The 27,777-nt window shown below is 54.6% G+C and overlaps 1 protein-coding gene across 2 annotated transcripts in view; it reads left to right on the top strand.

The window, feature by feature from the left end:
- Positions 1–27,777, top strand: part of GRM7 (glutamate metabotropic receptor 7) — a 171,173-nt gene that overhangs the window by 116,146 nt on the left and 27,250 nt on the right. For both annotated transcript variants that reach the window (XM_063411800.1, XM_063411801.1), the window contains exon 8: positions 12,361–13,296. In XM_063411800.1, coding sequence (XP_063267870.1) covers positions 12,361–13,296 — 936 coding nt within the window. The remainder of the gene's footprint in view (positions 1–12,360; positions 13,297–27,777) is intronic.

Genomic DNA, 27,777 nt, shown 5'->3' with positions numbered 1-27,777 from the left:
TTAGAGAAGTCAAGGATTCCTGGAAATAACCAGAATAAATACTATTAAGTACATCTCAGGGAAAACTACCAGAGGATGTGATTTGTCTTCAGTAATTTTTGTGGCAATAACTCCTCAGGGGATGTTTCCCCAGTTCTTATTTCTTGAATACAGCACAGGAGGGGAAGGCAGGGGGTGCTTGGTGCAGGTGCTGGTTGGGGTCTGGCAGCTGCTGGAGCTGTGCTTTGTTTCCCAAGAGCTTTGGCACTCTGGGCAGTGTGGGTCAGTTCTGTGTGTCTGAATTTCCTGGGATGGGAAAAGCTGTTCACACAGCCTGCAAGGTAAGGACACTGCAGATGCCAGAGGCAGAGCGAGTAACTGCAGGATTCCAGCTAGGTGAGTAAACATTTTCCTCTTTCTCATGGTCCTCATTCCAAGAAGGAGTGGAGATGTTTGGATTCCTCTGGCAGGGCTGCTGCTCTTCAGTCTCTTGTGGGTGCCTTCACCAAAGGTCATCTTCCCATTGGTGGAGCTTTTTGGAGTATGGTGGGCACAGGCTGGATTAATCTGGAGAGCTGAAGCAGATTTTTCATGTCGGATTGCAGAGTAACCCCTGTTGCCCTTTTGTCTCTCTTGCTTGTGTTAGCAGACAGACTGAGGAGAGCTTTAACAACTTCCTTGGAACTCCTCAAATCTGCTCTGTTTTCTTATTGTTGGCCTGAGTTGCCGACCCTGGGTTTATGGATTATCTGGGACTGTATCTCAGGTCAGATGACAAAATATTTGATGCACTGCAGCGTGCTTGGGACATAACAATCTGTGTGAGGGCAGTGCAATCCCCCTCTTTTCTTCTGCCTGCTCAGTAGCAATGAACTGAGCGCAGCTTTGCCCAGCACCCAGGGCACGGTTTGGTGGCAGTTCTGGCTCTATTTCAGATGTCTGTGCAAGGGTAGAACGAGCAGATGTCTGATTTTAAAGGGCTTGGCCACTGTTCCATGAACAGCCTTGCTCTCCCTGCAGCAGGGCGTGATGCTGAGGTGCCCACCCAGCTCCCACAGGAGGGTAGGGAGGGCCAGGTCCCACTCTGCTCCCTGGTGAGGGCTCTGCCAGCCCTGCTCGCCCCCAGGTTTGGGATGGTGTTCATAGTGCACATCCTCCTGCTGTTTGAAATGCTGTGCCCTGGAGTTGGGATCAGAGGCTTGGGCAGCTGCATCCCTGCTGAGCACAGCTCCGTGTCCCCCAGCGCTGGTGGGAGGCAGAGATACAGCTAATGCCATTAGGGTGGAAATCCTCTGGCCCAGGGAGAGCTGTGGTGAGCCCGGGGAGAGCTGTGCTCGGCCTGGGGAGAGCCGTGCTCTGCTCAGCCCGGGGAGAGCTGTGCTCTGCTCAGCCCGGGGAGAGCTGTGCTCTGCTCGGCCCGGGGAGAGCCGCGCTCAGCCCGGGGAGAGCCGTGCCCGGCCCGGGGAGAGCCGCGCTCGGCCCGGGGAGAGCCGTGCTCGGCCCGGGGAGAGCCGTGCTCGGCCCGGGGAGAGCCGTGCTCGGCCCGGGGAGAGCCGTGCTCGGCCCGGGGAGAGCCGTGCTCAGCCCGGGGAGAGCTGTGCTCTGCTCAGCCCGGGGAGAGCCGCGCTCAGCCCGGGGAGAGCCGCGCTCAGCCCGGGGAGAGCCGTGCTCAGCCCGGGGAGAGCCGCGCTCAGCCCGGGGAGAGCCGTGCTCAGCCCGGGGAGAGCCGCGCTCGGCCCGGGGAGAGCCGCGCTCAGCCCGGGGAGAGCCGCGCTCAGCCCGGGGAGAGCCGCGCTCAGCCCGGGGAGAGCCGTGCTCAGCACGGGGAGAGCCGCGCTCAGGCCGGGGACAGCCGTGCTCAGCCCGGGGAGAGCCGTGCTGAGCCCGGGGAGAGCCGCGCTCAGCCCAGGGCTGCAGCCCGGGGAGAGCCGTGCTGAGCCCGGGGAGAGCCGTGCTCAGCCCAGGGCTGCAGCTCGGTGAGGCTGCACTCCGTGCCTGGGGGCAGCTCCAGCTGCCACAACTGCTCCAGCTGCCGTGAGCTTTGATGTGTGCCAAAAGCCAGAGGTGCTGCTGTGAAGAGGAGCCAGCGTGCCCTGGGGAGGGCCAGGAGTGCTGTGCCCAGCTGGGTTTGGGGTGCTTGGCTCTTCCCGTGGGTCACTTCAGTTTGTTGTTAGCTTGGGTTTTTCCTGTGTGTGTAAGCCTTGTGTGGTTCAAGCAGCAGGAAATGGTGAGGATGGCCAGGAAACAGGTCCTGCCTCCACACCTCGTGCTTCCCTTTGGATCTTGGACAAGGAATGAACCCCTCTGTGCCCTGCTCTACCCCACCCCCCTGATCCAGCTGGGGACAGTCCTTGCTGCGTGTGCTGTTTGGAAGCCCTGGGCCCTGGGTAAGAGGCACTGTAGGGTGTGAGAAGCTGCCTGAGCAGCTCCCATATGTGTCTGGCTCCTCAAAATGCAGCTTCTCATGCTTGGAGGTGCCTGACAAACACAAACACATCTCTCCTGGAGGACCCGATGTGCCTGAAGGAGGAAGAAATGGATCGCTCCTGGAGGAAGCACAGGTTCTCCTGGGAAATTTGGTGATATTGCTTCTCCTTCTATAGTTAACTCAGCAGGTCCCAGGGTTATGATGTTTTCCCATCCCACTCCCTGTGCAAGTATCCCAGAACTGTCAAAACCAACAAGTAAAGGAAACAATCCCTGTGAAATTGCTGAACCTGCCTTTTCCAGGTTTTCCTTGTGCTGAGGCTGGAGAGACCAGTGCAGGCTCCTGCCCGTGGCCTCGAGCTGCTCCTGGGGTCAGTGAGCTGGGGGTGTTGGGGTCCTGCCCGAGGGGCTGCAGGTGCTGGCTGGACACCACGAGGCAGCTCTGCCTGGGGAGGGGCTCCTGCCCTGCCCCGTGTGGGAGCTGTGGGCTCACCTGGGCCATCCCTGCACAGCTCCCACACGATGCCCCTGTCCCTCACCCTCAGCCTGGAGCCGTGAGACGCTTCCAGGAGACCTGGAAGGGAGGGAGATCTGCCTGGAGCAGGCTGCTGTGGGGTTGTTTTTCAGTGTGATTGTCTAATTAATGCTGTAAAGGGCTGTTAGTGTGTGCACAGGGTTCATCCTCCCGTGTCTCACCTGCCGCATCTCTGCCGTGCCGGACGCGGTTCCAGCGCGGAGCTCGGGCTCGTAACGGGGCTGTGGGGAGGAGCTCGTGTTCAGCGTGGCTGCAGGGCTGAGTCCCTGGCTGGGCACAGAGAACACCACGGCCTGTCCCTGATTACACTGTGGGGATTTCAGGCAGCTCGTGCTGCAGACCTGCCTGCCTTCCAGAGCATCGGGCAGGGCCGTGGCAGCTCCGGATAGAACCAAACCGTGGCTCTGGTTAATTGGTTTGCAAACAAAGCAAACACATCCTGGAGATGCCTAAGCACATTTCATGCGGGATAAACCAGGTCTGCCTTGTTTCCTGGCTGTGCCCTGGGGCTGCAGGTGGCTCAGGGGGTGCAGCAGGGCAGGGTTGGGGACAGGGCCGTGGTTCCACGGAGCCCTGCCAGCCCTGCCGGGGCTGCTGCCAGAGCCTCCCCTTCCTTGCTGTCCCCACAGTCAGTGACCCGTGGCTGCAGCCCTGCCAGACGAGGGCTGGGGACATGAGTGGTGCTGCTGATCCCAGTGTGGGTCCATGGGCACGGCTGGCCATGGCTCCAGCTCCCCTTGTGAGCCCTGCTCATGCTGTGCAGCCCCGGGGACGTGCCATGGGCTCCTGAATGATTCCCTGTCCCTGGGCAGGGAGCTGGAGCTGCTCCTGGCCTTGGGGACCACAGGGTGACATAAAGTCCTGCTTGAAAGAAGGAACACCCCTGCAGCTCAGGGTTTGGGGATTGGGGCAAGCTGGGGGTCAGGGCTGCTCCCAGAGCAGGGGAACCTTTGGTGGCGGGACAGGGACAGGGACACCACAGTCACTGGCACAGGACAGAGCTTCCACACTGCAATCCTTTCTTACCTACAAACAGGCGCATTGAGTAACTTTGTAATCCTCTGTGCAATTTATGTGGAGCCTGCTCACTTCCACACCTCCTGGATCTCTTTGGGCTCAGACTAATCAATTTACATGCCATAAACATCTCTGTTAGGGAATTTGGAAATAAATGTTATGAATAGTGAGCTGGTGAAGAGAGTAATTAACTGTCTAACCTGCTGGCAAGAGACCTGGCTATACCTGCCTTTTTTTGATAAAATATTCGAATTGCAATTGGATCCAAGCACCTCTTCAGTGATGTTTGTTGCTCAGGAACATTCTGCCAACAGATGGTATTTTTCTAAAATAGCATGTTCAAATTGATTCCTGTTCATTGTTTTCTTGGGTTTGTTGCTGGGTTTTGGGTTTTTCCTTTGGAGCAGAATGTGTTCCAAGTAGATGGAATTTGTGGTTTTGGCACTGATGGGGACACCCTGCATCTCCTGGGGCTGTCCCTGCAGGTGTCACATCAGTCCCTGGGTGCCCCGTGGTGACAGTCCCCCTCGCAGGGGTGCCTGCCTTGATGGGGATTGTTTCCAGCATTACTGCTGCGGGGTGCAGAGCCCTTGCAGAAGGAGCTGCAGGCTGTTTGCACAGCTCCTGGCCTGGTTGGGCCCCCGAGCCCAGCCTCTGCTGCCCCAGGGAGGGACTGAAGGTGGCCCCACCCGTGGGTTCCTAACTCCCCGTGCCACGCTGTGGCCCCGTGGCAGCAGCCCCGGTGTGTGCTGCAATAATGGATGTTGTTTATTTTGTTCCCTCATTAAATTCTGCAGTCCCTCATTGCTCCTGTCAGCCGTGACCAGCACAAACACCTTTAATTATCTCCACTTGCAGAATTAACTTGCAGCCATGTGGAAGGGAATTTCTCAGCCCACTGGCCCGCTGAATGGCCATATGCTGGTTCCTCCCTGCTCCACGGAGGGAGCAGGCAGCGGCTGCAGGCACGCAGGTCCTGCACAGGCAGCGGCTGCAGGCACGCAGGTCCTGCACAGGCTGGGGCTGCAGGCACGCAGGTCCTGCACAGGCTGGGGCTGCAGTCATGCAGGTCCTGCACAGGCTGGGGCTGCAGTCATGCAGGTCCTGCACAGGCTGGGGCTGCAGTCATGCAGGTCCTGCACAGGTTGGGGCTGCAGTCATGCAGGTCCTGCACAGGCAGCGGCTGCAGGCACGCAGGTCCTGCACAGGCTGGGGCTGCAGTCATGCAGGTCCTGCACAGGCTGGGGCTGCAGGCACGCAGGTCCTGCACAGGCTGGGGCTGCAGGCACGCAGGTCCTGCACAGGCTGGGGCTGCAGGCACGCAGGTCCTGCACAGGCAGTGGCTGCAGGCACGCAGGTCCTGCACAGGCAGTGGCTGCAGTCACGCAGGTCCTGCACAGGCTGGGGCTGCAGGCATGCAGGTCCTGCACAGGCAGTGGCTGCAGTCATGCAGGTCCTGCACAGGCTGGGGCTGCAGGCACGCAGATCCTGCACAGGCAGTGGCTGCAGTCACGCAGGTCCTGCACAGGCAGCGGCTGCAGGCACGCAGGTCCTGCACAGGCTGGGGCTGCAGCTGGGCTGGGGCGGGCCTGGGGATGGGGCCAGGGGGCTGTGGGGCTGCAGGTGGGCTTGGTGTGTGTGGAATTGAGTTTATCAGAGCAGGGCAGGGGCTCAGAGCACAGAGCTCAGAGCAGGAGCTGTGGCAGGGCAGGAGCTGTGGCAGGGACAGGAGCTGTGGCAGGGACAGGAGCTGTGACAGGAGCTGTGGCAGGACAGGAGCTGTGGCAGGGACAGGAGCTGTGGCAAGGACAGGAGCTGTGGCAGGAGCTGTGGCAGGGGCAGGAGCTGTGGCAGGAGCTGTGGCAGGACAGGAGCTGTGACAGGAGCTGTGGCAGGAGCTGTGGCAGGAGCTGTGGCAGGGCAGGAGCTGTGACAGGAGCTGTGGCAGGGACAGGAGCTGTGGCAGGGACAGGAGCTGTGGCAGGGACAGGAGCTGTGACAGGAGCTGTGGCAGGGCAGGAGCTGTGGCAGGAGCTGTGGCAGGAGCTGTGGCAGGACAGGAGCTGTGACAGGAGCTGTGGCAGGAGCTGTGGCAGGACAGGAGCTGTGGCAGGAGCTGTGGCAGGGACAGGAGCTGTGGCAGGGACAGGAGCTGTGGCAGGGCAGGAGCTGTGGCAGGAGCTGTGGCAGGAGCTGTGGCAGGGACAGGAGCTGTGGCAGGAGCTGTGGCGGGAGCTGTGGCAGGGACAGGAGCTGTGGCAGGAACAGGAGCTGTGGCAGGAGCTGTGGCAGGGCAGGAGCTGTGGCAGGGACAGGAGCTGTGGCAGGGACAGGAGCTGCAGCTCTCTCTCAGCCAGGTGACACTCCCCCTGCAGCTCTGTGCTGTACCACGACAGTTCAGCCTTACCCCTCACTCCAGAGCAGCTCAGGATGGGCTCTGGAGGTGTAAATGACATTTCTTCTCTGTTATTGCCCACCTGGCCCAGGCAGTGACAGCGCCTGAGTGCAGCCCTGAGGGAGCCCAGCTCCATCAGCTCTGCCAAGGCAGAGCAGGGCTGGATTCTGCTGCAGGTCTGAGGATGTCAGGGGCAAGGGTTTGTGGGGATATAAACGCTGGGGGAAGGCCCAGAGAGGCTGAGATGGATTACACATGTGCTTAAGACAGAGGAAAGTGGAGCGTAAGGAGCTCATAAAAGCTATAATGGCAAAAAAATGATGCAGCAGAAGACTTGACTTGAGATTTGGCTTTGTCTTGTGTTGTTCCCTTCCGTGGCCACGAGCCTGCGGGCAGACACACTCTGAGAATGAGTTATGTAAGAAATGGGAGTTAAAAAATAAATCACCCAGTCTTCAGGAGAGGTGCTGGTTCTGCGCCTACACTTCCCTCTGTAAAGCCTTTCTGCGAGGCTAATGTGGTTTTGTCAGCAAATATATTCAAGAGCAAATGCTTTGCAGGGATATTTTATGGCTAATGAACATGTTTGGTTGCTTTTGGCAGGAGTAACAATGTCAGTTTGTGTGTTATTGAGGGTGCAATATTCTTTATTTAATATCTGCAAGCAGGAAGAGGCTCTTCAGTGACAGATGTGCTTTCTGTGTTTGGAGAAGTTCACCCAGCTATGGAGACCAGAGCACTTCAGCTGTGCTGTCCTGCTGCCACAGCTCCCACGGGAGGCTGGGCTGCAGCACAGGGCCCTGGGCACTGCCAGGGACCCAGCAGGGCACTCGGGCTCCCAGCCACACCCACAGGGTTCTTTAGCTGCCTTCCAAAGGCAGTGTTTCCTTTAGAAACAGTATTTCTAAATACTATTTAAAAATAGTAAAAATTCTATTTTTACTAGAATTGTAAAATTCTAGTATTTTTTATAGTATCTGTATGAGGGAGTTTGTCTGGGGGTGCTCTGCAGAGGGGTTTGTGTCTGCAGAGGCCAGGGCACCCCCGGGCTCCTGTGCTGAGCCCTCCTCGGGGTCTCCTTGCTCCCCTCTTGTTTCCTGCCGTGGGAGGGGGTGTTTGCTGAGTGTCCCTGTGGGTGCTGCCTGCTGCCATTCCCTGCCAGACCCAGCTCTGGGGCTCCCCCTGCCCCAGGTTTTAGTGGCAGATCAGGGCTGGCACCTTCCAGTCGTGCCAAGAGGCTTGTGGCAATTAACACAGCCAAAAGGTGCTGCTTTGTCTCCATTTCTGTTGATCAAATTTGCAAGTAAACTCCTTTAATAAACTGTACGAGCAGCTCTGGGAACTCCTGGCTTAGAGCTGCTTCTGTAGAGCCCAAACATGACCCAGCTGTGTTTTGCAAAATGAAATTTTGGTCCCACGCCAGTGCCAAGGGTGGTAGAGTAGAAAGGATGACAGATGTGTCATATTGTGCCTGTTTGCTTTAGGGAGGAGAAAGAAATCCCACAAAGGGTGACTGAAAGCTCTGCTCACATCAGGCCCATGTGAGCAGCCCTCGGAGCTTCCAGCATTTAAGCAAAGCATAAAGGTTCCTGACAGGCCACATGTATTGAGTGGGTCAGAAATAATCACTATTTAGATGTCCCTGGGTACTGATTTCTGAAGGAAATCGCTGTGGCTGGCGGCAGGACTGTAATATCAGATGTATAATGTGGAATTTAATGTGTCTCCAGCTAATTGTTCACATGATGGACAATAATAGCCCCGAATAAACAGCTGCAAAGGGTCTTTAGTCTGCTCTGAAACAACTTGAGAGAATGCCTTTATTTGCTTTGTTTTCCTGTTTTATTTGGCTTTCATTCCACTAAACTGAAAATGTACATTTTATGAAAATGCTGCTGAAATTATTCCCATTAAACATCCTTGTTTTTCTGGCTAAGCCCACCTTTTACTGGGATTAAATGGAACTGGGGCTGCCTGTGAACAGCAGCACCAGCAGCTGCTCCCCAGTGCTCCCAGCAATCAGATTCTACTCTGCTTTAGCAGTGCCTGCACTTTGGCACCAAATAATTGACTGGAAGGTGCTGGTCTTTGGATCAGCTGGGGAATCAGAGGATAAATAAATGGCATTGTCTCTGAGCTGGCAGAGACAGAGCTGGCAGAGAAATGCTCTAAAGATTCCACACCCCTGCTTGCTTCCCTCTCCTCACTGCCCTTTGCAGACTGGGAGTTGGGTTTGGCAGGAGCAGAACTTTTCCACAATCACAAATAACAGAAAAAATAAGAAGTTACTGGCTCATGAGAGAGATGAAGAAAGATAAAGGGCTGATCCTTTCCTCAAACCTCAGGTAAGGTGGACTCGTGGCTGTGCCATGAAAAATGGCTCTGAAAGGGGTTTTCAGGAGAAAAACCAGAATTCCTGGGTTTGCTTTTAGGTGTGCCATTGTCATCCAGGCTGGTTCTCGAGGATTTAAACTTCCCAGCTGTGGGGCACTGTCAGCATGTGAGGAACGAGTGTTTGATTTCAGCTGCTGCCCTGCTCTGCCCTCTGGGGTGGGGTTTTGGGCTGTGCTCCCTGGTGTGGGGCTTTCCTGTCATCCTGCACAACAAAATCTCTTCTGTGGCTGTCCCTGCATCCCTGGCAGTGCCCAGGATGGGCTGGGCAGGGCTTGGAGCACCTGGCACAGTGGGAGGTGTCCCTGCCATGGCAGGGGTGGCACTGGGTGGGCTTTGATGTCCAAACCAGTTTGGGACTCTGACAATTCAGATTTTCCCTCATTCTAAGCCACTTTAGGATATAAAATTGCCTTGGGTTAGCTCTGTTTTCAGAAGATAGTTTTGCCCTAACTCATCCATTTAAAGAGACAAGAACTGTGTGTTCTAAATGCACATTTGGATGCACATGCTCTTTTCTGAATTAAAAAAATATGCAGGGGCTGCAGGATGAATACTGAAGATGCATGGTCCACCCCCTGCCATTAGTGAGAAGACAACACAAAGCTGTAGGCAGATATAAAAGCATTAAAATAATTAATTTTCCATTTTATTGTGTGTCAACAGAAATGTATAGTAATAAGCATTTTTGCAAAAACTGTGGATTAAGCGTTTTTATCTACATCAGTGGTGTGCTGGGAGTGTCCTTGCTTTAATGTAGAACAAATGGCCCTCGGATCCCTTTAAAGATGTGTTCTGAGGGCTCAGAGGAGCCCTCAGTGCTGCTGGGCAGGGCAGGTGGGGCTGCTAAAAAAGGTGACAAACACGAAACGAAAGACGAAGAGTAGGAATGAAAGGGAAATAAAGGAGGGTTAAGAGTTGCTTCTTGTGGGAGCACCAGGGAGGGGCTGCAGTGTGGGAATTTCCAACTGTAATTAATTGAATGTGTTAAATAGGATGTGACAGGAGCTGCTGAGGGGCACCTGCAGTGCCCAGGGCTGGGTGTGGTACCCTGCAGGGGTGTTGAGGCTGCTCTGCCCAGTGCAGGGATTTGTTTGGCACAAGGCAGAGCTCTGGGGAGTTTTGCCTCCCCCACCTGCAGGCTCAGTGCTGCTGCAAGGCTTCCCCAGCCACCCCTGCAGCCAGGGAAGTGAGAATTTCCAGTGAGAGGTGAAGCTCCGTGTCTGGGCCAGGCATGGAGCAGCTCTGCTTCCTCTCTGGCACTCTGGCTTATCACTGTTATCTCTTGGAGGGGTTTCAGTTGATATTTTGCAGAAGACTCTGCTGAGGATGTGTTATTGACATATTCTTAGCTTAAAACCATTATCACGGTAAATCCCAGGATTTAAAAACTAATTACAAGACATTAATAGCTGAGCCTGAAGAGCTCAGTCATGCAAATATTGCTGTCTGCAAAGTGGAACATACACAAATGTTTGAACTGCTGAGTTAGGAGCTGCAGTCTGGAGGTGGCAATAAATCTGAGCCCAGTCCTCGCCGCTGGGATCTGTGTGTCCGTGAAATTAATGGCACCATCCTTATGAAAGCAGTGTCAGGGAACGTGGCTATTTTCTTCCCTGAGTAGGTTAATTACCACTAATGTAATTATTTTTGTACTGATTTTTATTTTAATCAAACATTGCACGAAACAATTAAGTTCAGAACAAATGGCTTATTATGGAAATGTTTGTGGCGGAGGGAGGCAAAGCAGCAGTGTTTGAATTATACACAGATATTGAGTTACTTTATTCATTAAAATGAACAATTACATTAGGCCTTGTGAGACAGACTAAGCATTTCTTGTTAATGTTTGTTCTATAGTGAACATAATGAGAATATATATTGTGAGTGGATCCAATCCCTCTTGCTCGAGGCATCCAGGGCATGGAGGATGTGAACATCCTTCCCAAATCTCCAGACCTGCAGCGCAGGGGGCTCCTCGTGGCACTGACCTGGCCAAGGGGCAGGTTCAAGGTGGGACACTGCTGGCTCCCTTTGGGTGCAATGTCTGGCTGCCTCTGGCAGTGCTGTTGGTTTGGGGAGGATAAATTCCCTTATCCCTGCACTGAAATGGAAGGTTCTCCATAAAGCCCCCCAGTTTTTCTCTTAATTGCAAAAGCACTTTCTCACAGTGCGTGGAAATTTTGGCTGCCTGCTTTGCAGACTGTGCTGGGCATTTTCAGCTAATCCTCAGAGGTATCTAGAAGAGGCGTTTGAAATGAAATATTATTAAATTATTGTGTTTTTCAGTGATGATCATTCTCTTTTGTCCTTCATATTTCTCACCTGGCTTGTATAGCAGATCTTCCCTCGTTCCCACTGATCCCATGCCCTACAGAAAACACACTTCCACCTCATTTCAAATCTTCCCCTGGTCGGTAGCAGTTCCAGGAAGGGAGATCAGATCTCTGTTTTGTCCCGGTAAGAAGCCCCAAGGTTTGTGGAAAGCAGCCTTGCAAATCTAAGGCCTGCCTTCCCTCAAGGTTTGCAATGTTCTTACTAATTCTCCTGAAAAAATGAGTTTTCACTCTCGTGGTTTATCTGGGGCTGTGTGTCATTCCATCAGACTTAACAACAAATAGAAATGAGAAATGGAGCAGTGAGCACAGCTGGGGACCAGAGCCCACAGAGGCACCGGGCTGTGGTTCCAGGGGTCTGCCACGTGGGAAGTTTATCCCGCTGGGGTTTGTGTGCTGGGGCTTCCCTGAGTGCCCTCCCTTCATTCCCAGCTCACGTCTGTGGCTGCCAGCCCTGACCCTGAGCCTGTTTGTGTCGCTGTCCCCCAGACTGAGGACATGCAGTGGGACAGGGGTGTGCTCTGTGCTCCCCTCAGTGTACAGCCAGCCCTAAGCCAGCCCTGAGCCAGGCCTAACCCCAACCTGTTTGTGTCCCCCAGACTGAGGACATGCAGTGGGACAGGGAGTGTGCTCTGTGCTCCCCTCAGTGTGCAGCTAGCCCTGAGCCAGCCCTGAGCCAGGCCTAACCCCAGCCTGTTTGTGTCCCACAGATCAAGGACATGCAGTGGGACAGGGAGTGTGCTCTGTGCTCCCCTCAGTGTGCAGCCAGCCCTAAGCCAGCCCTGAGCCAGGCCTAACCGCAGCCTGTTTGTGTCCCACAGGTCGAGGAGATGCAGTGGGACAGGGATGTGTGCTCCATGCTCCCCTCAGCCCTAAGCCAGCCCTAAGGCAGCCCTGAGCCAGGCCTAACCGCAGCCTGTTTGTGTCCCACAGGTCGAGGAGATGCAGTGGGACAGGGGTCTGTGCTCCATGCTCCCCTCAGCCCTAAGCCAGCCCTAAGGCAGCCCTGAGCCAGGCCTAACCACAGCCTGTTTGTGTCCCACAGGTCGAGGAGATGCAGTGGGACAGGGGTCTGTGCTCCATGCTCCCCTCAGCCCTAAGCCAGCCCTAAGGCAGCCCTGAGCCAGGCCTAACCACAGCCTGTTTGTGTCCCACAGGTCGAGGAGATGCAGTGGGACAGGGATGTGTGCTCCATGCTCCCCTCAGTGTGCAGCCAGCCCTAAGCCAGCCCAAAGCCAGCCCTGAGCCAGGCCTAACCGCAGCCTCTTTGTGTCCCACAGGTCGAGGAGATGCAGTGGGGAGGGGGGGTGCGTTCCGTGCCCCCCTCGGTGTGCAGCCAGCCGTGCCGGCCGGGCGAGAGGAAGAAGATGGTGAAGGGCATGCCGTGCTGCTGGCACTGCGAGCTGTGCGACGGCTACCAGTACCAGGCCGACGAGGTCACCTGCCTGCTGTGCTCCTACAACGAGCGGCCCAACGAGAACCGCACCGGCTGCCGCTCCATCCCCATCATCAAGCTGGAGTGGCACTCGCCCTGGGCCGTCATCCCCGTCTTCCTGGCCATGCTGGGGATCATCGCCACCATCTTCGTCATGGCCACCTTCATCCGCTACAACGACACGCCCATCGTGCGCGCCTCGGGCCGCGAGCTCAGCTACGTGCTGCTGACGGGCATCTTCCTCTGCTACATCATCACCTTCCTGATGATCGCCAAGCCCGACGTGGCCGTGTGCTCCTTCCGCAGGATCTTCCTGGGGCTGGGCATGTGCATCAGCTACGCCGCGCTGCTCACCAAGACCAACCGCATCTACCGCATCTTCGAGCAGGGCAAGAAGTCGGTGACGGCGCCGCGGCTCATCAGCCCCACCTCGCAGCTGGCCATCACCTCCAGCCTCATCTCCGTCCAGCTGCTGGGCGTCTTCGTCTGGTTTGCGGTTGACCCACCCAACATCATCATAGATTATGATGAGCAGAAAACTATGAACCCCGACCAGGCCAGAGGAGTGCTCAAATGTGACATTACGGATCTACAGATAATCTGTTCCTTGGGTTATAGCATTCTGCTCATGGTGACGTGCACTGTGTATGCCATCAAGACTCGGGGGGTCCCAGAGAATTTTAATGAAGCCAAACCCATTGGATTCACTATGTACACTACCTGTATAGTATGGCTTGCCTTCATTCCAATATTTTTTGGCACTGCCCAGTCAGCCGAAAAGGTAGGTGAGAGTGCAGAGGTGTCTGAGGATTCTCTGTGGTTGTAGCGACGTGCTGGTGCTCAGCTGTCCCTGGATTTGCAGCTGGGCTCTCCAGTCAGCTCATTCCTGGCTCACGGGCAATCCGTGGCACTGTTTTCCTCCCCGTTTAGCTCGTGGGCCATTCATTTGACAAGCTGGCAAATGATCAATAGCAATCACGTTAGCCATTAGTTTTATTGTTGCATCTATTTCAATTGTTTCTTTACAGTAGGATAAGTGGGAATTAGCTGTCATATTATCCACAAAGAGGCATCTCCTAACTAAATCATTTTGAATACTAGATGTAAGCAAGAAAAACCACTCAGGTGGACTCCTGTGCCTCTGGAGCTGAGCCCTGAGGGCAGTGTGGGGTCTGCTGGGTGCTCTGCTCACAGAACAGCCCCAGGCCACGTTTACACCACGGTGTAAAGGGCCTGTCCTGAGCGTGATGAAGTGCTTGCAGTTGTCTGCAAAGGTTTCCCCGGGTGATATGAACCCACAAAGAGATGCACAGGTGCTGCCAGCACTGGGAGTTGTTCTGCAGCAGGAGCTGGAGGTTCCTGTGCACTCCTGGAGCTGAGTTAAATCTGGGCCCTGCTGGGTCCTTGTGCAGCCCTGGCAGGACAGCAGAAGGGACGGTGATGAGCTTGATGTCACCAGAGCACAGAGGATGGTACAGGGCAGGGGAAGCAGCTCCTCACTGCACTGTGCCCCTGCCTGGGGACACTGGGGACACTGGGGACAGGGACAGCAGTGGCTGCTCGGTGCTACTGGGGCTCATCCCCAATCCTGGGGCTGGCAGCTGCTCTGTCCTGTCCAGCTAAGCCCCGGTGTGACCCCTGTGCAGTGGCTGTGCCCTGTCCCTGTGTCCCTGCAGGGCTGGGCACCAGTGCTGGGTGCCAAACCCCTGCTCCTGGGGGCTCCACAGGGCTGCACTGCAGGGGCTTTGCTGCTTTCCTTCCTTTTCTCTCACTGCTTTTGGGTGGGGGTGCAGGGATTGTGCTTTTTGGTGCTTGCTACTGATTTCCTGTCAGATATTTCCTCTGGAAAATATTGTGCCTTAGCTTAGCCACGCACGTCTGTGCTGAAATGGAAATTGCACCTGCTGAAAAATCTCATGCAGCACGATCTTTTAAACTGAGGAATGGGGTTATATATAACACTGTGGGTTTCAGTGTATGGATTTATTTTATTTTATCGATAAATACAAGCATAATGTTGTTCGGTGGAAGGCATATTGAAAACACCTGCCTTGTTCAGGGTAGAGAATAACACCTCCAACAACAACAACAAAAAAACCCCTAGCAATGTGCTGCAGGTAATTCATAAAAGGTGAATAATTCAAGCAGGAGCTGCTGCTGCAGGTGGAGGGAGGCAGGGTGGTGTGAGTTAGGCCAGAAATGTGAGTTTCTCCAGGGTGGAGATGAACCATGAGGCACATGGTAAAAGCAGATTTCAGGCCTTTGTACAGTTGGGGTCCACTCAGTCTGTCTCTCTGTCCATCAAAAATGGAGAGAACATGAGGCTGGTTGTGATTTGTGGGTCAGTTGTGCTTTATGGGATTTTTGGTAGTGCAGCACATGAATCCCATGGATGGGGAATGGGAATCATCCTTCCCACATTGCAGCACCCCTGGAGCTCCCACAGCTGGGGTACAGAGCTCCCAGAGCTCCCAGAGCTCCTGCTCCATGTTCCAGTACCCCTGGAGCTCCCACGGATGGGATACAGAGCTCCCAGAGCTCCCAGAGCTCCTGCTCCATGCCTGTGCAGCTTTGGGGGCTGTGTTTTCCTCCACTGAGTATCTCCTAAAAGTGCTGTGTAACCTGGGAGGAGCAGGACAGTTCTGGGGACAGGGATTGTGCTGTCCCTGCATTAATGTGCATTTGACAGAGAGCCACTGTGGCTTTCAGCTGAAGGAGGGAAGATTAGACTGGATATATGGAAGGAATTCCACCCTGTGAAGGTGGGGAGGCCCTGGCAGGGGGTGCCCAGAGAAGCTGACTATTCCCCTAAAATCTCATTTTCTCAGATTGTGTCATTGGGCTGATAGAGATGTCATTGTTATATTTTCATGTCTCATAGAGGTTCTGCTGCCTGAGAGCTCTGATTGCTTTTATTTAGTAATTGTGCCAAGATTAAAATAATGTGTTGCTGGATGTGTTTACAAGCCAGTGAGAACTGTCAGCGTGCTCCTGAAATCTATCCTGCCAGTGGGATTCTTTTCTTGAACGATCTTCAGGACTTCTTTCAAGTTAAAAAAGTTCCAGTTGTGCCTCTGAGTGAGGGGTGACTGTTGTTCAGCCAGTGTGTTTGTCCTGCTGGGGAGATTTCTTCTTCCTGCAGGGATGAGAAATAGGGACAAGAGTTGTCACCTGCCATCAGCTTATTATTGCATGAACTTTCAGCTGCAAACCGTTGGGGTTTTGCAGGTTTTGTAATGAAATTTAAAGTCCCTAATCCCATCAGCTCTTCCACCTTCCTTCTTGTTTCTCTATTTATTTTTCAATGCCCCTTTTATTTAAATCAATAAGCAGGGCAAGTCAGGCATATTTGGCAGCAACAATTTTACTTATTGTGTTGAGTGTTCCATAAATACTATAATTTGGAGGCACATGCAAAACGGGTCCTTGTTCAGATTAAATAATGTCACATTAGCATAGGAGCACTTCAGTCTCTCTATTTTTTGGTGGAACTAAGTTACCCTTCAATTCTCTGTAACACAAATACCAATTAGCCAGGTAGGACACACTTTTATTTTCTCCCTTGGGAAGGCTTGGGCTGACAGTTGCTATAGCAACCCTACATATGTGGATTGGGGAGTTATGAGGAATTTAATGCAACATTTGTTGGAGTTTTACACTGTTGGATTGTGGAGGCAGGCAGGCTTTGAGGCTCCCAGGGTATGACGGACTCTGCCATGATTTGGGGCTCCCACAGGGACTGCAGCTTCTGTTTAAAGGAGGATTCTGATAACAGGAATCTCTCATTGATGCACTTTCACTTCACCCATCACTGCATTTTCTGCATGTTCAGATGCTGAAGCTCTTAATTTCATCCAGCCTCAATTGTATCCCTGAGAACACCCTGGAATTTAAGGATCTGACATGAGAGTTGAGTCAAGCCTGACCTGAAGAGCAGCCTCCCCTCACTGCATTCAGACCCTGCAGGCTGGAGCCACCAGCTCTGGAGATCCTCCAAAGCACAGGGTGTTCAAGAAAATCCCCTTCTGTGGAGTACTGCACTTCTGCATTTTAATTGAGGTGAAATTAGGTGTTCTTTGAAATCTAGAAATGAAATAATCAGTGAAAATTTTGGAAGGCTGATAACCTTCACTACACAAGTGATCCTGGCCTAGGTTTTTATCAGTTATACCAACACTGCTGAAAAGTGTAAAAAAAACCCTTGTGAAAACCTTGGGGTGTGTATTGAGTTTCAGTTCTAATTTCTGTAGAACTAAACAAAAACTTTAATTCAGGGTAAAATTCCCAGTGGGATATTCCTGACTGGAATGTTCTGGGTCCCTCAGGGAGTCAGGGCTCACCACCAGCTCTGCCACAGCTCCCTCTGCCACAAAGGCTGGAAAAGGGAAAGAAAAATAGCACGGAAAAAATAGCAAGGTGCCTAAACTGGGGCAGCTGGGGTCTGTGGGTGTCCCACACTCGGGTGCAGAGGAGAGAAGGGGGATTTGTCCCTGGAGTCAGGGATGGCTTGGGAAGGAGCCTCTGCTCCTCAAGGTGCTGTGGTGAAAAACCAAAGACATCTTGGTCACAAATGGATTCCCCACAGTGCTGCACTGGATTCCCAAGCCAGGCTTTCCTGGGAAAGGGATCCCTGCCCTTGCTTGATCCTGTCTGGGGGATTCCCACCCCAGCAGCTGCCCAAGCTCCGCCAGGCAGTGGGAGGCTGCAGGGGCACTGAAAATGCAGCTCTGTGCCGTGCCCATTGTCAAGGCAGGTATTTCAAGCAGGGAACAGCACACGTGCACACTGTGAGTGAAAAAAGGACTGATTGGAGTAATTAGATCCTCCTCAGAAGACCATAAATTAACGGTGATTATGATTCTTGAAAGAGCAGAAGCAGAAGGTACACCAGCGTTGCTCTGGTTTATCACATTTGCTGCATTGTAATGCTCCTTTAATGTTAATATGTACTTTTGTAGTAAAATCTAATTGCAAACACTGAGCAGGCAGAGCCCAAGGCCACAATCGTGTTCCACATAATTACCTGGGGAGGGGGGGCTCCGGCAGCCTGCAGAGCCACAGCAGAGGCAGGAGGAGCAGGCAGGGCCGGGCAGGGAGGGCAGGGCTGGGGAGGGGAACAGTCCGTGCCCTGGTGAGGTTCAGCTGTTGGAGCAGGTTTCTGTGTCACAGAGCAGCACTACCACACCCGGGGGTGCTGTCTCAGGGGAGGTGGGCTCAGCTCGGCACAAGTGACGCACTCCTGTCCCCACGGTGCTGCTGGGTCACCCGGGGACCCTTTGAAGCCTCTGAGTGGCTGCTTTGATGTCTGATGTTGGCAGTGAGGGATCTCTTTGCTGTGATAATTCCAGCCTCTTCCGTTCCCAGCTGTGCTGAGGAGACAGAAAGATAAAACCATTTGGAAGATGGGAAAATAAATGGAGCCCAGAAAGGAGAGGGCATTACAGGGGTGAAAATCACAGACCCACAGGAATCATCCCAACCCCTGTCCCTGCACAGACCCCCCAGATCCCACCCTGGGCATCCCTGGAGTGGTGCCCAAGCTCTCCTGGAGCTCTGGCAGCCTCGGGGCCGTGCCCATTCCCTGGGCAGTGCCAGCACCTCTGGGGGAAGAGCCTTTCCTGATGTCCATCCTGAGCCTCCCTCCATGGCACTGCCGCAGCACTGGCAGCCAGCCCCAGCCCCTCCTCAGGCTTCTCTAGCTCCATTTTGAGCAGTTCACCCAGAGCCCCGAGCCTGGACGATCTCTGTTTGACCGGAACAGCAGATTTGGGGATATTTGGGGTGCATTTCCTCCTGGGAGCCCGGCTGTGGCAGAGGTCCCTGGCTCTCAGCATCACCAGCTCTGTGCTCTGTGCACAGACCGGGTCACAAAAGGAAAAGTGGGCAAGGAAAGGCTCTATTTCCCCTGGAGTTTCTGCTGCATACTCAACTGCCTCTGGCTAAAAAGCAACACAATTCTTAAAGGAAAAAACGTGTAGATGTTTAATGCATAGTGTTGACATGTACTTTTTTTGTTCCTCTTTTTTTTTTTTTTTGGAAACTGTAGAATTGCCAGGAGGGTTTTACATCTGAAAAGCCATCTCTGCACGGGCCCCTGGCAGCCCTATCAACAGTTCCTATCTGCAGCACGAACTGACAGCCCCTCACTGGGAAATAATTGCGGCTCCGTGGAGTCCAGGGCAGTAATTACTGTGTTGATGAAACTTTTCTCTTTGCTTGCGTTCTGATATCTCTGAATGTCAAACTCACTCGGGCTGACAACATAATTTCCCCAGCAGAGCTCTTGCACGGAGCACGCCGGGCTGCTGGGCGGGACTGGGGGCTGCTCCAGTTTGCTGAATCCCTGGGCCAGCCCAGGGAAAAGCTCAGCCTTGCAAAGCCCTGCCTTGGGACTAACACTGAGTGCTGCTGGGCTCGGGGCAGCCACCCACAGAACAAGGGGTGGCTGTGGAGTTATGGACTAGCTCCTCAAAGTGAGTTAAAAAGGATCAATCCCAAAACAACAGGCTCCAGACAGTTTGTTTGGATGTGTGTGCAGGCAGGTTGGGGTTGTGCTGATGGATTTCCACAGGCAGTGACACCGCCCTTGAGTGTTCACAGCCCGTGTGACAGTGGCACTGCAGAGGGGATGGGGGTGCTGGGCTGAGGTGGCATTCGGTGATCCCACAGGTAATTCCATCATTTTAACGAGCATTTTGAATTTCCTGCGTGTGCAAGGCCTAAGGTAAGTGTATCACAAGGACGATGTGGTTTCCCAGAGGGACTGACACATTCCTGATTCTCTGGCAGTGTGCATTTTTGAGGAGAGCCCCATCCCAGGACCCAGGTGGGGTTGTGGGTGGCACTGGGGGCTGCTCCCTGTGCCAGTCTCTGCAGGACTGTCCCCTGTGGGGTCAGGGAGCTCTGCTGGGGCTGGGGGGCAGAGCTCTGTCACACTTTGCTGCAGGAAGCCTTGGCTGCCCTTCCTGCTGCCCTGGGCAGAGCTGCTCAGCTCTGCAGGGCATCCCGGAGCACCAGCCCGAGCTGAGAGCAGAGCCCAGAGCACAGAGCACAGAGCCCAGAGCACAGAGCACAGAGCCCAGAGCACAGAGCACAGAGCACAGAGCCCAGAGCACAGAGCACAGAGCACAGAGCACAGAGCACAGAGCCCAGAGCACAGAGCCCAGAGCACAGAGCACAGAGCACAGAGCCCAGAGCCCAGAGCACAGAGCCCAGAGCCCAGAGCCCAGAGCCCAGAGCCCAGAGCCCAGAGCACAGAGCCCAGAGCACAGAGCCCAGAGCACAGAGCACAGAGCCCAGAGCCCAGAGCCCAGAGCCCAGAGCCCAGAGCCCAGAGCCCAGAGCCCAGAGCCCAGAGCACAGAGCACAGAGCACAGAGCCCAGAGCACAGAGCACAGAGCCCAGAGCACAGAGCACAGAGCACAGAGCACAGAGCACAGAGCACAGAGCACAGGGCACAGAGCACAGAGCACAGAGCACAGAGCACAGGGCACAGAGCCCAGAGCCCAGAGCCCAGAGCCCAGAGCCCAGAGCACAGAGCACAGAGCACAGGGCACAGGGCACAGGGCACAGGGCACAGAGCACAGAGCACAGAGCACAGAGCACAGGCAGGCTCAGCCCAGCTGTGGTACAGCACAGTCGCGGTGTTTGGAGGCAGAAATGACGACTGCTGACTCTGAGCTCATCCAGGAGCAAAGGCAAAGCCCTGAAGGGTCCTTCAGTACAATGGGAGGTATGCAGAGGTTCCTCATTTTCCTGCTGAATGTGGATGGGTCAGGGTTTGGTTTGATCGGGGCTTTCAGCAGCAGGGATTGCTCCTTGGGTACTTCTGTCATCTCCTGGGAGCGGGTTTGAAAGCACCTGCAAAGGGCCCAGGTGGAGCAGCCCCTGCAGAGGGAGCATCCCTCATTGCTGGGCCAAGTGGGAGTGGAGATTTCCTTCTGTTTGTTTTAGAATAAGCAGGGATAAAATGGAAGGAGGAAGGAGAAGTGCCAGGAGAGGAGCAGGAAGAGGTAGGTGCAGTCTTGCTTGGAGAGAGCTCGTGGGATGGGTGTCACAGAGAGGGCACCATCCTGCCCCAAACCACGGGGCAGTGAAGGAGCTCCCAGCCTTGGAGTCAGATATTCATGGAATGGGCTGGGTTGGGTTGGAAGAGCCTCAGAGCCCGTCCAGTGCCACCCCTGCCCTGGGCAGGGACACCTCCCACTGTCCCAGCCTGTCCCAGCCCTGTCGAGAATTTCTTCCTGATATCTAATCCAGACCCAGCCTCCTTCAGCCAAACCTTTCCTCCAAGATCAGTGAAAAATCCCAGGCTGCAGGCACTGGGAAGGGAATCTGCTCTGCACAAAGCCAGGCCTCTGAGGATGTTGGAGAGATGAGAGATCCTCTGACACCAAAGGTCAGCTCCTTTTGCACACCAGAGCTCACACAGTTGCCTTGCAGGGGGAGGAAAGGGCTGCCCTGCAAAGAACATTTGCAGTCTAGCAAGGCCCATCCAATGCAAAGCAAAAAGTAGGATTCTCTATAAGTAAGAGATGGACACAAAAATACTGGTTTGAAGGATTTATTTGTTGTTTGAAGTGGCTTAAGCAGGCATGTAATAATAATAAAAGTAGAACCCATCATGCTCAGTCATAGAAATTGCTTCGTGTTTTGCTTTTGAGGCATAAGCTTAGCAGAAGGTTAAAGAGAAACAACAATGAATTCTGGTAGACTCAAGCAAAAAAATGGTGTCCCAACCTACCAGGTCGAAAGTGACTTGGGGCATGTTTATATTCCTGCAATAACAGCTTTTCTTGCACCGTTAATTGCTCATTAAACACCATCCATTCAGCCCTTAACTGCCTCTGCCACAGCAGGGAAAGCTGAGGTGAAGCCCTGCCCAGTCTCGTGTTTTCACCAGTGAAAAATAATGTGTGTATTGTAAATTGAATAACTGGAGTGTTCACAGGACCCGCGTTGGCCCTACCTCTAGAGACTCTTATTTAGGAGAGTGCAGAGGGAGTAGGAGGACAAAACATGTGATGAACAATATGCTCTCATCTTCCTCTTGTTCCCTCTGATTTACATCCCCAGCATCAGAGCAGCCTGTAATGTTTAATGGAGATAATTAAATATCATTTGGAGACAAGATAGCTCTTTTTAGTGGAGGAACAGATCCCGCTTAAGAGCTGAGCTAGCAGCAGTAATTCAGCAGTAAGCTGAGAGGAGAGGCACTGCAAAGCTCAGCACAGACTCTCTTAGGTGGTGGGAAGGAAAAGCAGTGGAAATCAATTTGTTTGGCCAAGGTGCTTAAACGTGATTAGAGCTGGAGAAAGTCTTGTGAAAACCGGTATTAGGGAGTAGTTAAGATTTATTCTGGTGCCTTAATTGGAGGACCAAGGAAGTCAAGTGATTTGATTCTCCAGAAGTTCAGAATCAATGTTGTTTTAGCAGGTGTTATTGACTGGAAGATGGAATCTGATGAGGAAGGGAGATAAGGAAGGGAGGTCAGATGTCCCCGCTGGTGCAGAGCAGGTGAGCCCTGGCTGTGCTTCCGTCTGAGCCCACCCGAGCCGGGATTTCCTCGGGCAGAGCCCGGCCTGGCCCTGTGTCCAGCGGGGTGTGGGGGCTGCTCGGAGCCCTGCCCGGGGCCCGGCTCGGGAGGCCATGCCCAAACCAGCATTTACCGAGTCAGGTCCCAAACCAGCATTTCCCAAATCAGGTCCCAAACAGATCCCAAAGCAGCACTTCCCGAGCCGGGTCCCTGCGGCTCAGCCCGGCCCGGCCCGGGTGGGTCTCTCACAGCAAGTCCCGGCTCTGTCCCGGTGTTGACAGCGGTGTCCCAGATTTGTCACCAGCTCGGTTTGTGTTCCCAGGCCTGCTGGCAGCTCTGTCCCGGTGTTGACAGCGGTGTCCCAGGTTTGTCACCAGCTCGGTTTGTGTTCCCAGCCCTGCTGGTGGCTCTGTCCCGGCGCTGACAGCCGTGTCCCAGGTTTGTCACCAGCTCGGTTTGTGTTCCCAGCCCTGCTGGTGGCTCTGTCCCGGCACTGACAGCGGTGTCCCAGGTTTGTCACCAGCTCGGTTTGTGTTCCCAGCCCTGCTGGTGGCTCTGTCCCGGCGCTGACAGCGGTGTCCCAGGTTTGTCACAGTACAATTCTGTTTGTGTTCCCAGCCCTGCTGGCAGCTCGGTCCTGCAGAGCTGTGAGCTGCTGCCCGTCCCTCTCTTGCCTTAGGGGCAGAAATCGCTCTGGGGAGGTTCCACAGCGCTGCAGGCAGTGATAACCAGGCTCTGCTTTTTCATCCCGTTAAAACGCGTTTAATACGTGACAGATTCCCGTTAGTCTCTGCGGCTCGTTAACTTCTGTCAGGCCACGAATGAGTTAAACACGAGAGCTGATTTGGGTTTAAAACTCGGGTTTTCCTCCCCAGATCACCCCAGTGGAGGCGCTGACAGGGAGCTGTGAATGATCCCGGGTGGATTGCGGTGGTGTCGGGGGTCTGGCCGGGGGTGGGAGGTGATTTCGGAGCTGGCAATGAGGAGTGCGGGCTGGGGGTTCTGCAGGACAGGCTGGAGAATGGCCTGGACACTGCTGGAAACTGTCACCGGCGGCTGGTTCGAGATGGAGCTCTGGTTCATTCTCACAGTAAAAAGGCAGCGTTAGTTAATTAAGGGAGATCTTTCCTGATGCTCTGGATTAGCGGTGATGCACACGGGTACCTCCCAAAGATACCGGGGATCGCGGAACAACTGGAATTTGGCAGGTCCTAAAATGATGGGCTTTTTGTAATTAAGCCTCATTTAAACGAGCATCTAAATGATGTGGTATTGTGGGATTACCCGTTCCCGGTTTAGCATAACAACGCGGGCCCGGGTGCTGTGACAGCCCGAGGGCTGCGGGGAGTCGGGGTAGGACGGGGATGCGCCGGGCAGTTGCCATGGCAGCGGCGAGTTCTAATTGTGACACATTATTAACAACGAGGATTGCCTGCCGCAGTCACCGAGGCGATGGAACGGGAACTGCGCGGCTGTGGAGGGAGAACAGCGCCAGCGAGGAGCCCGCGGTGTCCCCGGGGCTGGGGACGGTCCCGACCTCTCCCGGGCTCCTGCCCGGCTCCTGCCCGGCTCCTGCCCGGCTCCTGCCCGGCTCCTGCCCGGCTCCTGCCCGGCTCCTGCCCGCTGCTCTGGGGACCCGTGAGGAGGGGACAGGGACAGGGGCTGGCACCGCCTGGCACAGGGACAGGGACAGGGGCTGGCACGGCCTGGCACAGGGACAAAGCTGGCACAGCTTGGCACAGAGAGAGGGGCTGTCACGGCCTGGCAGTGCCGCAGGGCTCGGAAAGGGCATTTCGGAAAGGGCATTTCCAGCGGGCAGGTGCTGCTGGGGCTGGCAGAGCTCAGGGAGAGCTGCCGGGGTTCGAGGTTCTGCAGGGACACCTGAGCAGCCACACGTGGGCCCAGCCTGTGTGCGGCTTCAGCTGCTGCCCACACCCCATGGCTGACCTTTTAGTATTATTATTGTTTTGATATTTAAATTGTTTTTCTTTAATTCAAGGCATTTTTTTCCTGGTGCCAGGGTTTAAACTCCTAATGATGGCTGGTCAGGAACAAAGGCTCTGCTGCCTTATCCACGAATCTTCCATTCTTTCAGGCAGCTCCACCACACTCCCTGTTCACGTTCATCCTTCAGAAAATTAAATCATTCTTAGAGAATGGTTTGAGTTGAGAGGGACCTTAAACCCCACCCAGTGCCACCCCTGCCATGGCAGGGACACCTCCCACTGTCCCAGGCTGCTCCAGCCCCAGTGTCCAGCCTGGCCTTGGGCACTGCCAGGGATCCAGGGGGCAGCCACAGCTGCTCTGGGCATGCTAATAAATGAATAAATGGATAAATATCCCAGTTATAACAGTAAATGAATTGCTGACTGCTCTGGGTACTTGCCTGCAGCCTTTAGCCCCCAGCACATTCCACATTGCACTGTGGTGGCAGAGGACATGTCCAGCCATAAAAAGTTTTTTTTTCTAAGTGGCCAAAGCAATATGTAAATGCTCTGATTTAACTAATAATTACATTATCATTTCAAAAGTCACTGAACAAACGGCTTGCTTCATGTATGTATATTTGTCAGTGCTTTTTATTGCCAGTGCTCTGCTCCAAAGGTCTTTAAAGAGAAGTAATAAGTGGAGGATTATCCTTTCCCGCTCCCCCTCCTGCACTGACACTGGCTTGCACTTCAAATTCCCCTGAAGGTCTCTGAGCGGAATTAGATCTTACTTTGTATGCAAATATATGGAACAGATTCTCAGAATGGGCCTGGGTCACACCTCACTGACATTGAAAGATTCCAGCTGACTTTTTGGGATTTGTAGCCCTGGGGGAAGTGAAGTGACCACAGTCAGTGCTGGGCAGGGCTGGGGCCATCGGGCACTTCTTGGGCATGAGGTGGGCAAGGAATGTTTTGTGGGATTGGTGTGGGGTCCTGCACGCTGGCTGAGCTGGGAGTGCACTGGGAACACGGACTGGGAACACACACTGGGAATACACACTGGGAACACACACTGGGAACACACACTGGGAACACACACTGGGAACACACACTGGGAACACGCACTGGGAACACGCACTGGGAACACACACTGGGAACACGCACCGGGAACACGCACTGGGAACACACACTGGGAACACAGACTGGGAACACACACTGGGAACACGGACTGGGAACACGGACTGGGAACACGCACTGGGAACACGCACTGGGAACACACACTGGGAACACGGACTGGGAACACGGACTGGGAACACGCACTGGGAACGCGCACTGGGAACACATACTGGGAACACGCACTGGGAACACGCACTGGGAACACACACTGGGAACACACACTGGGAACACGCACTGGGAACACATACTGGGAACACGGACTGGGAACACGCACTGGGAACACGGACTGGGAACACGCACTGGGAACACATACTGGGAACACACACTGGGAACACACACTGGGAACACACACTGGGAACACACACTGGGAACACGCACTGGGAACACACACTGGGAACACGCACTGGGAACACGGACTGGGAACACGGACTGGGAACACGCACTGGGAACACGCACTGGGAACACACACTGGGAACACGGACTGGGAACACGCACTGGGAACACACACTGGGAACACGCACTGGGAACACGCACTGGGAACACGCACTGGGAACACACACTGGGAACACACACTGGGAACACAGACTGGGAACACTGGGCTGCCTCAGTGGCAGGGTCACCCTGCAGGTGGCACTCTGCTCGGGGTGACAAGGCAGGGGGCAGCCAGAGGCTGCTCTGGGGGGCTCCTGCAGCCTCCTCAGGGACTGTGTGACTCAGCAGCCCCCAGGAGGGGCTGCATGGGGGCTCCTTCCCCTCAGCCAGGCAGAGGCAGAGGGAAGGGAGGGCACAGGTGGCACATGGAGCACCTGCTCCCAGAAATAAACCCCCTGCAGTGGCCAAAGCCAGGGGAAATTGGGTGGGTTGTGCAGAAAGCACGCCCAGCTGGTGACACAGTGACTCCCGGGGCTGAGCTGCACAGAGCCAGGGATGTGAGCTGGGTGTGGGGCCAGAATGGGTGCTCAGGGAGGGACTGGCACCCAGCTGCGCACGGGAATAAGTGTTGTTCTTCTGCAAAGGCCAGAGGATTTCATTTTGGATGGGGAAAGGTTTGGGGTGAGTTTTTGTGAGCTCAGTGTGTCAGGAGATCGAGGATTGTTCAGTTGCTGAAGCCGGTGGAGGCAAAGGGAATTTATTAACTGGAGTGCCTCAGAAAAAGAGCAGTTTGATCTCAGGGAAAGCCTTCCAAGTGGGCCAGACTGGCTGGGCATAAATCAAATATTCATATGGCTGGATCAGGGGAGGCAGAACTGGAGTGAAAGCACAGAAAAAAGTGTAGAAGCTTGCTCTGTGAGATGAACCTTCTGTGGGGATCTCTGCTCTCCTTTAGGGGCATGGCCTGGGCTGAAAAACCTGGGTTTTCATCCTGGCAGGACTGCAGATGCACAGGTCAGGAGAGCCTGAGTGTGATGGACCCTTGATTACAGCTCAATTTGAACCCCAGTCAGAGCAGCAGAAACCCTGTCCTGGGGCTGCCCTGCACTGCTGGCCTGGGTCAACTCCTCTTGTAAGGCTGGCTTAAGGCTTGACTGCTTCCTTTTGCTTTGTTTTCTCAGTATTAGATTACTGTGTGTGACTGGGGAACTCTTAACAATCCTCGTATTAATTCTGGATTATGGATTTAATCTTGCAGGCCCTGAATACCTTACATGAGAGGGCTGCTTGCTGTCCTAACGTGTGGCTGTGTGATTTACTGGGCAGCAAGACACAACTGCAACCCCCGGCTGGGTAAAGAGCCCGAGGGGTGAGAGAACCATCAGGGCATTTGTGCCTCTCCTTCCCAGGCCACGGATAATTTTGGCATTTTGGCATTTGGATGTTTTCCAGCGCTGTCAAGGCAGAGCTGCAGCTGGCAGGGCTGCACTCGCAGAGTTCCCATTGCCATGGCAACCTGGGCACAGCCAGGAGCTGCTGCAAGAGCTGCTGTGGCTGGGAGTGACCTGGAGCCTGGCCAGGAGCCCCTGGGCCACCCCCAGCCTGCACCGTCCCTGCCCACACCGGCGGGACCCTGAGAGCCAAGCTGAGACCACAGGGGCTGGCAGGAGCTCCTGCTGGTGGCTTTCCATCCTGCTGCTCCTCAGAGTCCTTGTGCTGGGAGTGCTTCCTGCCCTGCCTCTGCTGCAGCCTCCTCAAGGCTCCACAAGTGCACAGGATGGCAGAGCAGGGGTGACCCTGTGCCATGGCTGTGTGCACAGGATGGCAGAGCAGGGGTGACCCTGTGCCATGGATGTCCCTGCACAGGATGGCAGAGCAGGGGTGACCCTGTGCCATGGCTGTGTGCACAGGATGGCAGAGCAGGGGTGACCCTGTGCCATGGATGTCCCTGCACAGGATGGCAGAGCAGGGGTGACCCTGTGCCATGGATGTCCCTGCACAGGATGGCAGAGCAGGGGTGACCCTGTGCCATGGCTGTGTGCACAGGATGGCAGAGCAGGGGTGACCCTGTGCCATGGATGTCCCTGCACAGGATGGCAGAGCAGGGGTGACCCTGTGCCATGGCTGTGTGCACAGGATGGCAGAGCAGGGGTGACCCTGTGCCATGGATGTCCCTGCACAGGATGGCAGAGCAGGGGTGACCCTGTGCCATGGCTGTGTGCACAGGATGGCAGAGCAGGGGTGACCC

This window comes from Prinia subflava, chromosome 14, assembly GCF_021018805.1.
Source record: "Prinia subflava isolate CZ2003 ecotype Zambia chromosome 14, Cam_Psub_1.2, whole genome shotgun sequence".
NCBI lineage: Eukaryota > Metazoa > Chordata > Aves > Passeriformes > Cisticolidae > Prinia > Prinia subflava.
This window is presented reverse-complemented; position numbering and strand designations above follow the sequence as displayed.